The 11,335-nt window shown below is 44.2% G+C and overlaps 1 protein-coding gene across 1 annotated transcript in view; it reads right to left on the bottom strand.

Annotated features, from left to right (window-relative positions):
* The window catches only part of LOC107112876 (tetraspanin-6-like), a 14,512-nt gene extending 3,790 nt beyond the window's left edge, over positions 1 to 10,722 (bottom strand). The window contains exons 1-4 of the mRNA XM_015414072.1: positions 10,648 to 10,722; positions 8,284 to 8,472; positions 3,504 to 3,578; positions 1,239 to 1,334 (exon numbers count right to left, since the gene is read on the bottom strand). Coding sequence (XP_015269558.1) covers positions 1,239 to 1,334; positions 3,504 to 3,578; positions 8,284 to 8,472; positions 10,648 to 10,722 — 435 coding nt within the window. The remainder of the gene's footprint in view (positions 1 to 1,238; positions 1,335 to 3,503; positions 3,579 to 8,283; positions 8,473 to 10,647) is intronic.
* Positions 10,723 to 11,335: the final 613 nt, after the last annotated feature.

Here is an 11,335-nt window from a genome sequence, read left to right as displayed (position 1 = left end):
TTTTGTTTTCCTCCAGTTTAAAGGGGTGGCTGTTTGGATAATTCCACCTTGAGGACACAGACAGGGAGAGAAGAGAACTGAACTCCACTTTCAGAATGGCATGGGGCAGCTTGCTTGCCATGAAATGCGCTGTAGTGCTACAGAATTGTGTGTGTGTGTGTGTGTGTGTGTGTGTGTGTGTGTGTGTGTAGATACTTTCAGGCAGGGCTTTTTTTGTAGATAAAGCCCAGCAGGAACTCATTAGCATAATAGGCCACACCCAACAGCAAAAACTCATTAGAATATTAGGCCACACCCCTGACAGCACAGCTCATTGGCCTATTAGGCCACACCCCCATGCTACCAGAAGTGTGCTCATCCAGCCACACCCACCTTTTGCTTCTTATTCTGTTTACCTTGTTTGTTGTCAAAACCCAGGGCTTTTTTTTTGTAGCAGGAACTCCTTTGCATGTTAGGCCACAGACCCCTAATGTAGCCAATCCTAATGAGTTTCTGATGTTGGGTGTGGCCTATTATGCTAATGAGTTCCTGCTCGGCGTGGCCAACTTGGAAGCCAGCCGGAACTCCGTTCCTGTGCGTTCCTGCCCCAAAATAGCCCTGCTTTCAGGGCTACAGAGACATCACTGTGCCTGCACTTTTGTGCAGTCATGATGGGGGAAATGGGAGGTGGGGACAGCAGTGTGTGGAACAGGGTGAAGGGGCTGCTAGTCCCATCCATTTCTGTACTGCTTGTTGCTTCATGGGCACATTTTTGTACCTCAGTCCGGCAGCGGCCCCGGTCAAATGTATTCAAGTATTGCCAAAAACCTGTCAAAGGGCCAAACTGGACATGTGGGATTTTAAAGAGTTGAGTCCAGATTCCCTATGGCAGCTGCGCGGACTGGCATAGAATACTCCACATGGAGCAGCAAAAACAGGGAAATAATCCCCCCTCATTGCTGTTTCGGCATGGGCAGGTGGCTGAAGGTAAGCCACAGCCCCCCCACCCACCCCAGCAGCAGTGATCCAAGCCCAAACAGACTCTCCTTTGTTTTTTGTAACAGCCATTCCCTATAGCTGCTGTGTGGCTGCAAGGAGTCCAGAGCCACTCTTGAAAAATGTGCACATCTAGTTTGTGACTTAAAAAATAGCAGAATGACTGAAGACATCCTCCTTGACAATTCCCACTTTTGATTCTAACTATGAAAATGTTGGCTTTACTACTGCTCTTAATATTTATGAGTGGAAAGGTAGTTTACCTGTTTCTGTAGTTCATCCACTGCTTTAGTGATTGGCAGGTCAATATTATACTTGTCCAAGGTCTCTAAGAAGCTCCTCAACAAAGTCTGCTGCAACTGCATTAACAGACACATTTTGCTTAATACATAATGATGCACAGGATTCCTCACGTATTACTTTCTGAAGTCAGAAGAAAGTAATTGAGCAAAATGAGGGAAGATAACCATTTCTAGACACAGAGGGATAACCAAAAATTACAATTGATCTTAATTTATTTCATAGGCCCCAGTCACACGGGCCGGATATCGCAAGGGGGAGGTGTGGCTAATTGCCCCGGAGGAAACTAACGCACAGTTGCCCGAGCACATGTCCCGGTCAAGGTCCCGTGGTCAGGGGAAATGCCGATCGCCATGGGAGCACTGCGCTTCCCAGATGTTTGGGTGAGATCGCACCCGGAAAATCCGCAGGACTCCCGTGCCTCTCCGGCGGCAACTTTGCCGTGTGACCGGGGCCATAGTTGGTTTGGAAGACTTATTTTAGCTCTGTACTTAGCCATGATCTCCTCAAGTGGGCTTTGGGCAAATCGCTCCTCAGCCAAGTCTGTCTTTCTGAGTTGCTATAAGAATGATATTTTATATAAAAAATGAAATAGAAATAATTTGAAGAGAAGGAGACAAAAGATATTCTGTGTATCTAAACAGCTGGGAAACTCAAACATCTTGGGCAATAATGGACACCAAACAAGATGTTAACAATCAAAATTCAGTTCTTTTGTTAGTTAGGGCTTCTTCTTTACTAATAAGGCAGGGATTTAAATGCTTCTCAGAACCCCTTTTTATGGTTGCCTGGAGAAAAGTGTCCTTCCCTTGAACAGAGGCTTAATGTGTGGAAATGGGCAGTTGAAGCTTTTCATGGTATGGAGATAAGTACTTCCCATGAAGCCTGTATTAAAAGGACAGGACTTCCCCCCCCCCCCCCCCCCGGCAGTTGTCAACACTACACCTTTTGCACATGAGTTGTCCTGAACTGGCAATGCAGTTTTTCTATAGACTCTCAGCTAGAAACAGGGATATACACCTTAAATGAGGGAGAGAAAGTCTGGAGAGAATGTAGGCACCAGCTGTAACAGTCAAACATCACATAAAAGTGCACACACATCTCTACTCTATAGGCCTGATTTGGCTGCAAAACCTGGTAAGACATAGCTGGCAGCTGTGTTCCTTGCAGGGCCTCTGGTTTTACTCATTTGTTTTGTGATGTCTGGCTGTTTGACTGATTGGCAGATGCAGCCAAAGTATATATTTCCATACTGTCTCCTCCTAGTTTTTATTCTACATTTATGAGTGAACAGCAGGTGGTTTCTGGCTTAAAATTTCAGCATTTAATTGGGTTGTTATTTTAGAAGAAGGTTTAATCCGGGCAGGGAATATTGTTTCAGGAGGTCAGATTAGTAGACCAAGGGTTCAACATCTGGAAACGTATCGCCACACAAATGTCTGATGCAGACAGGCCATCTGGCCAGAGCACAGTGGACCCTGATATCCAGGGTAAAGCACCACAGCCGATTGAATTCTACCATGAATGAGAACAGACACATCTTCCTCACCTTCCTCTGACATTCCCCTCCACAAAGCCTCTGCTGAGAGTCGGGTGACCCACCGGAACAAAATGCCACGCTGTCGAGAAAGGCTGCAATGAGGGAGAGGAGTAGGGGGGCAAAACTGCCCAGTGTTGCACTAATGGAAGAAGCTTGGCTCAGAGGTCTGCTAAAGCAAAAAGGGGCAATTTCATTCTTTCTGCAACCCCTATGAGACATGGCATTTTGCTTATAAAGGTTTCCCCAGTGCCCCCTACTTTCTGCAACCCCTCTGACACATGGCATTTTGCTTATAAAGGTTTCCCAACCATCTGCAGAGGCTGTTGAGGGGGCACACAGGGTAGTGTTGGCGTATGGAAGAATCCAACCACACAACATTCGCCTTCTGTGTTAACACGCAACTACAAGTTACCAGATTATAATAATTTACAGGAGGCTTCTCATCTCCTTGCATTTCCTAAGAATTAATAGCTTTGGTTTTGGGGTGGAGCAGGAGGGAAGCATTACTCCTTCCAGGGGAAAGCACAAAGAGTGCTGGATTTGAGTTTAGAGGAGGCAAGCAGGAGGTCATCCTGCTTATATCAGCTGCCCACACCTCCTGGAAGACATTTGCTTTCAAGATCAGACTGTTTCTGGCAAGACTACACAGCTGGAAAAGCAAACAGAGGTTATTTTAGAGCGCACTTACCTTCTTTCTGTAGGAGTAGGCAGAAACAACAACTATGGTTTCAACAACCAAGACTGCCAGCAGCATACCTATGAACTGACAATGGGAAATCAGGTGTTGTTTTAAATGCTCAACCACTACGAATGATTCAAAACTGCGTCCTGATAAACGTTAAGAAGCTCACAGAAAATATTGGCACCCTCACTTTCTGAGACTTAGCCATCCCTGGCTCCCTCACTCATCTAATTTTAATCCATTTAAGAAGCCAAGCTTACTTTCAAAAGACCCACAAAGCCAAATTCAACACTTATCCATTCGTTTTGGCACCCAAATCTTTTTAAGGAATGAGGTAATGATTAGAAATAGTCAAAAAGTCAAGTGGCCCATATATGGTTAAAAATCTCTTTTGGCTGGAGAGTGTTTAGATAGCCCTTACTAGATCGATCAGGGTTGGTGATGGTCTATATTCTTGGTGCTTGGGGGGGGCAACAGGGGGAGGGCTTCTGGAGTTCTGGCCCCACTGGTGGATCTCCTGATGGCACCAGGGGTTTGACCGCTGTGTAACACAGAGCGTTGGGCTGGATGGGCCATTGGCATGATCCAACATGGCTTCTCTTATGTTCTTAACATGTTATTTATCGGGATACATATGCAGCATTCATTGAGCAGTACCTATAGTCCTGAAATCAAGTGGCAAATGAAATACTGTTTCTGATGGCTCATGAAGGAGGGATACCAACTCTTGAGTTGGGACACTCCTAGAGATTTGTGGGAGGACGGAGCTCAGCGGGTATGTGATGCCACGGAGTCTACCCTCCAAAGCTTCCAGGTCCTCCAAAGGAACGTATCTCTGTTGTTATGTCCTCAGACCACTGCCAGGCACCAGCCAGAAGCAGCATAGCTTTGATCCCAAAGACAATAGGGACTGGGCTCCTGAACTTCCAGTAAGGAGCTAATAGGGACATTGGCGGGAAGTTTAAACTTGCCAATAGAACCAAGGGGCGTCCCTCCCCAAATGTATAAAGTTGGCCACCTGGCTGTTAGTTTTTGTTCCACGTGTGAAGCACCAATAAATGTCCTATGTCGTGGTCCGAGTCCTGATGTATCGAACCCAGTACTTTTCATCTGTAGTCTGGAGATCAGCTATAATTCTGAGGGATATTTGTGTCCTGCCTACAGGCTGACAACCTTACTCAGGAGACGAGTATTTATGGTAGAAAGCAGATCTCTAAACAACACTAGTCTGGCAGGACTTGGCATCTCCCAGGTGGCCTGTTCATACAGTCCATAGCCAGCATGATAAGAGTCTAGAGTCCTTGGTCCCATTCCCCCCCAAGTACACGCGGAACTCTCCAGTCAGTTCAGCCAGACATTTATTCAGACCTACAGTGAGAGGAGGAGCTGCGGTGCTGCGGGTGGCTCAAGTGGTTAAGACGCCGGACCTACAAGTGAGAGGAAGTGGTCGGCAGCACTCTTTCTGCCTTGTGGCTCGGAAGTTCCCCCCTTGCTACCGCCTGTCACCCTCTCCCCCCCAGAAAACCTCTCCCTGCCTCAACACTGGCTTGGCTGACCTGCTGCCCCACCTAATAGCTGCCGCCTGGGCTGTCTCCAGGGTTGTTCGCCCTCACCAGCTCCACCTGGGGTTTGTCTTGCCTTTTCTGAGCAGACTCCGGAGAGCCGCTGGCATACTGTTTTGCAGGGCTCTTTTTGTAGAAAAAAGGTGAGTCCGTGAGCGTGCCGCCATCAACCAGAAGTCACATAACTTCCATCTTGATATGCCGGTTCACACAACCTCTCGGGGTAAGGGGGGCAGGCAGTCCTTGGCTTGAATTTCTGACAGATTCAGTAGCAAGTGCTGGGAAAGCCTCCATCTGCCTGAGATTTTGAAGAGCCATCAGCCGCCTAAGTAGACAGTACTTGGACTACGAGGACTAGTGGTCTAGCGCAGCATAAAGCTGTTCCATATAGGGTTGCCAGCCTCCAGGTGGTAGGGTGTGGCCTATTATGCCAATGAGTTCCTGCTGGGCGTGGCCAATTTGGGAGCTAGCCGGAACTCCGTTCCTGTGCGTTCCTGCCCAAAAATAGCTCTGCTGTTTTGCTTCCAGCCATGTCTCAGGGCTTTCCTCATCAGGAGCACCTCCTGATCTGATAAGCGAGTCCCCCTTCTAGCGTGTCCCGGTCACGACCAGTGTTCCCTCTAAGCTGAGCTAGTGTGAGCCAGCTCACAGTTTTTTAGCCTCCGGCTCACACATTTCTGTCTTCGCTCAGGAAGGATGGGGCTCCAGAGCAAACTAATTGATACAGCAGCCAAATCGCTGGCTCACAACTTTAATGCCAGGAGCTCACAAAGTAGGATTTCTGCTCACAAGACTCCACAGCTTAGAGGGAACATTGGTCACGACTAGTCACCCAGCTTTTCATCTCAAAGGACACTATATGGCCCAATCTGCATCTAGCATTCGCTCCGCTGTTTTACTAATCCCACGCTGGAACAGAAGAAAGACGCGGCTCGAAACCACATTCAGATACCCCGGGCCAACACTGCACTGACTGCAGAGTCACCCCTGAATGGCCACAAATTTATGCAGACGCTGCCATAAAACCCGAGAGATCAAACGAAGTGAAAGCAGCATGCAGTCGGGACACTGCCATCAAATCCCGACAATCAATCAAAGTGAAAGTGGCATGCAACTTAGAGGGGAATTCCTGTTCCAGCGTGGGTTTGGTAAAACAGTGGAGCAAATGCTAGACGCCGATTGGACCTATGAGAGGTTAATGAAGAAGAAGAAGAGATTGGATTTATACCCCGCCCTTCACTTGGAGTCTCAGAGCGGCTTACAAACTCCTTTCCCTTCCCCTCCCCACAACAGACACCCTGTGAGGTGGGTGGGGCTGAGAGAGCTCTTGACAGAAACTGCTCTTTTTCAAGGACAGCCGTGCCAGAGCTTGCGACTGACCCAAGGTCACATCAGCAGGTGCAAGTGATGCCCTTGGGAGATATTTGTCCTTTTCTAGAGGCCAGACAACTTGAGTGGTTTTTAGTTTAACGAAGACTATTTCCATAGTTGCTCAGCAATGGGAGGGGCAGGTGCACGGAGGCAGGTGTTCAAGATAAATTGCTCTCATGTGATGCTCACTTATAAGTTGCTTCATCAAAGAAAAATAAATACATGATTAGTTCTTTATACTGAGTTATTGCATCCTTGCAATTGTTCTCTCCAAGGACCTCATTACAAGTGATTGGGGGAAGAGGGTGACAAGACAGCCCGGGAAGACCAGCTTTCCCAACACAGGCACATAACTTCCATCTTTTTTTTTTAAGCCCCCGGAGGGGATTTTTTAATTGATTTTTTAAACACTACAAAAACTAGAACAGAAAAAAGGGAAAGGGAAAGCTACATATAAGGGAGAAAGTAAAGAACCCACTACTAACTAAAAACCCGAGAGGGGAGATCTCCAACTAGCTTTTTATACTTCATTCAGACTTTTCGTCTTTGTACTTCTTATGAACTGTGTCAATCTTTTAACCCTTTTAACCATCCCCAGTTACATTTATTTGAGCTTCAGTTTCATTATCTGGCCTTCCAGGGAACAGTCAGGGTTGATTTCTTTTAGGATTGACTGATTTGATCTTCTTGCAGTCCAAGGGACTCTCAAGAGTCTTCTCCAGCACCATAGTTCAAAAGAATCTATTCTTCGGCGCTTGGCCTTCCTTATAGTCCAACTCTCGCAGCCATACATGACTACTGGGAATACCATTGCTTTGACCATGTGGACTTTTGTTGGCAGGGTGATGTCTCTACTTTTTATCATGCTGTTTAGGTTCGCCATCGCTTTCCTCCCAAGGAGCAGGCGTCTTTTAATTTCATGGCTGCAGTCACAGTCTGTGGTGATCTGGGATCCCAGGAACGTGAAGTCTGTCACTACTTCCACGACTTCCCCTTCTATTTGCCAAGGAGTGATGGGGCCGGATGCCATGATCTTAGTTTTTTTGATGTTGAGCTTCAAGCCCACTTTTGCGCTCTCCTCTTTTACCCTGAGCAAGAGGCTCTTAAGGTCCTCTTCACTTTCTGCCATTAGATATGGCATTACATCCCACTGAAGACCCTCCCCTCCCCAAACCCCACCCTTCCCAGGCTCCACCCCCCAAATCTCCAGGTATTTCCCAGCCCAGAACTGGCAACACTAGTTCCATATCATAGACTAATCTATTTTCAAACTTCAGTTTTAAGGCTAAAACTGAGAGCCAGTTTGGTGTAGTGGTTGAGTGTGCGGACTTTAATCTGGGAGAGCCGGGTTTGATTCCCCACTCCTCCACTTGCACCTGGCTGGATGTCCTTGGGCAAGCCGTAGCTCTGATAAGAGCTGTCCTTGAAAAAGAGCAGTTTCTGTCAAGAGCTCTCTCATCCCCACCCACCTCACAGGGTGTCTGTTGTGGGGAGGGGAAGGGAAAGTAGTTTGTAAGCCGCTCTGAGACACCTTTGAGTAGTGAAGGGCGGGGTATAAATCCAATCTCTTCTTCTTCTACCTCCCAGGGTGTCTGTTGTGGGGAGGGGAAGGGAAAGGAGTTTGTAAGCCGCTCTGAGACTCCTTTGGGTAGTGAAGGGCGGGGTATAAATCCTATCTCTTCATATATACAGTTTTGCTTTAAGAAGACTGCTGTACCTTCTCCCAAATTACTTATCTTATGTCCATTCATGAAGAGAGAAGGTATGAAAAATCCATCCAGACCCAAGAGCTGTTCTTGGATACATTTGAAGTATTTTTTTAAATAGATGTTTATGAAGGCATATTCACTCACCAGTTTGATCATCTTTGAGTTGTGCTTTTGTAGGGCAACTGCCCCAAAAGTAGATATAAGGATGATCATTGTGCCAACAGTCATGATGATCACAGGAACTCCTGAAGCGCTTTCATTTACCACCACAAAAGTATCATGAATTTTCACTTGAACTGACACACCTATGCACATTAGCGCAACTCCAGAAATCTAGAATAGTTAGGAGCTGACAGTCACTAACAGAAGCTGTGAAATATTATTCTTGGTAACAAATACATTAACAAATATTATTCTTGGAAACAAACCCATTCAAACATTTTCAAATAAAAAACACTCCAAGAAGAAGCCAAGTACACCATATTGGGATACAGCATCTTCCACCTCCCCCAAAAGGCCCTGGATCATTCTGGTTCGGTGCTAGTTTAACAACAGTCCAGGAAACAAGTGTCCTGTTCCTAAAAGTACATCAAATCAGCTGAAGTGTCCCTTCAATGTATAAGGTTTTTAAAGAAAGAACATTGTACATGGGCTTCCAAATTTGCCAAGAATTTTAAAAAGTCTAGAAGACAGACCAAAGATATACATGGTAAAAACAAAATCTTGATTTCCAAGTCTTAAAAGCAATTTAGTCTAGAGTCCTTTTCAGTCATTATGTTTTAACACAGGTACAGAGACAAGGTGTTCAGTTTTGTTCACACATATTGAACCTGAAAACGTGTACTGCCCCTTTCAGATAAAAAGGTGACAGCATGTATTGGGAGAATTCATTTTCCTCATAGGCATGGTAAAATATAATAACTGGAAAGGATTTAAGATAAGACATAATGGATTAAGAACCATCTACCCACTACAGAGGTAGAAGAGATCTCTTCTTGTGGATTTCCAACCTTCCCCAGGTCCCAACAAGGTCCCTCCATTTTAGCATCTTCATTACAGGCATTTACTGGTTTGAACTTTTCTCAGTTTAGAAATACAGTGAAAGAGCTTCCACACATGCATGTTTAATCATAGTAATATTAAAGTACAGAAAAATGCCATATATGATTCTCCCTTATCAATTTGGCTTTATAAAGTACAGTAGTTGCTCTAATGCAAGACTAGCTTTTCCCCAGGTATGCTATCAAAGGGTGGGGCGAAGGGGAGGTAATCTTAAATTCCAATATTTAGGCTTGCCAACTTCGAGGTGGCACCTGGAGATCTCCAGCTATTACAGAGGACAAGAACATAATCCAGTATTTTAATTAAGGATACTTAGTGCTGTCTTAAAGATAATTACAGCTAGAACTTTAAAGAGTTCTATGCATTTAAGGAAATGTAAGTTTGGGTTGCTTAGACAAGAGCGTCATACATCCAGTATTTTAATTAAGGATACTTAGTGCTGTCTTAAAGATAATTACAGCTAGAACTTTAAAGAGTTCTATGCATTCAAGGAAATGTTTGGGTTGCTTAGACAGGAACTTCATACACGGCACAGCAAACAACTTTGCAAATGGATTAAACTACCAAAACCAGCTTGCAATTTTGTATCCATATCAGACGTTATTCGAAGTATTTAAAGAGAAAGAGACAGGGTTTGTTAATGTACATATTCTGAAGGAGCAGACAGGATCCCAGTTTAAGTTTGCCAGAGAAGTAAATTTCTGAGTATAGTTGTGGACTTCTTTGCCAGAGAACTGAGAATACATAGAAGAATGCTACCTCTGCTGAAGTGTATTAGAAAAAGCCAGGATATTTTATTAAAGCTATACAAGCTAGTTAGTAGCATGACTCATCCTGTTACTAGTAGACATCTTAGAATGCTGACTGGAGAAACCCCATCAGAGGAGCCATACAGTAACAGTAGAGTGATCTTATAGAATATCACACTTGGGAGCACATTGTACTTGCTGTATACTACACATACAAGTCTATGCTCAATTAAATAACAATTATGAACATTTTATTTTTAGACTTATAGCCTGCCCCTTCCCTGTGTCACAGGGCTTGGGGTGGCTCACAACATCAATAAAGTAATTTGCAAACAATAAAGCATACTGAACAAAGTTAGAGTCCAATGGCACCTTTAAGACCAACAGAGTATAATTCTGGGTAAGAAGTGTGCATGGACACAAAAGTTAACGCCCTATTAAACTTTGTTGATCTGAAAGGTGCCACGGAACTCTAACTTTGTCCTGTTGTTTCAGACTAGCACAGCTGCCCACCTGACTAAATCATACAGAAAACCACCTATCGTATTATGAATTTATAGAAGACAGTAAGTCAAACTTCTCAATAGTAACAAAATTAGCATTTTAAAAGTTATACAAAAGCTCCTGAAACCAGCTCCGTTTTGTTAAACCCAAAGCAAACTCTAAGAACATTTGAATTTTTTTTAAAAAAACTTACCCAATAAAGTAATATAAGCAGCCATAAACCAAGTTTAATTAACCTTTCTTTATTACCACTCTCTGTTTTCTTCATCTTGTTCTATGCTTCCTGCAAGCCACCAATGAGACTGAATATAGTGACTCTAATTACCACTTCTAATTATCACACTTGTTACCAGTTTCAAGCAAATGCTCCATTTTATAGCAAAGGTTAAGAGGAAGAGATTTAAGTCCAAATCTTGTTATTCTGTTGTAGCTTTTTGGCAATAGAAAATCACTCCAGATTAATCTAACGCTTTGTTCCCCCAAACAACTCATTGTTAAGTTGGTCCTAATATATTGAACTACTAGTGACCAGGTGGTGATTGACTGTTAATTTAATTTTGCTGTTTTACAATTGATTGTTAGCTTACATTAATTGTGAGTAAGTGAAGTTAGGTTAAGCTCCTTGTAACAGTCCAGATAACTGCATATTGTGGAGCAAGACTAGGAAATGTCCAATTCTGAGTCTCTTTAGGCTTTCTGTTATAGATAAGAGGCAAGTATACAGGGCCCAATGTAGTTCAATTTCTTTTCGTTTGTTTTCTTTTAATGTGTAGGGCTGTTATGAGAGCCCCTGAGTTTTACCATGGGAACTAATTTAGTCTTTAAATACTGGAAACTTCACCTTTAAAAAACAAAACAAAAGTTTCTGGATCACATGGTGC

Source organism: Gekko japonicus, unplaced genomic scaffold, assembly GCF_001447785.1.
Source record: "Gekko japonicus isolate JY-2015 unplaced genomic scaffold, Gekko_japonicus_V1.1 scaffold3494, whole genome shotgun sequence".
NCBI lineage: Eukaryota > Metazoa > Chordata > Lepidosauria > Squamata > Gekkonidae > Gekko > Gekko japonicus.
Note: the sequence above shows the minus strand (reverse complement) of the source record. Positions and strands in the feature narration are given on the sequence as shown.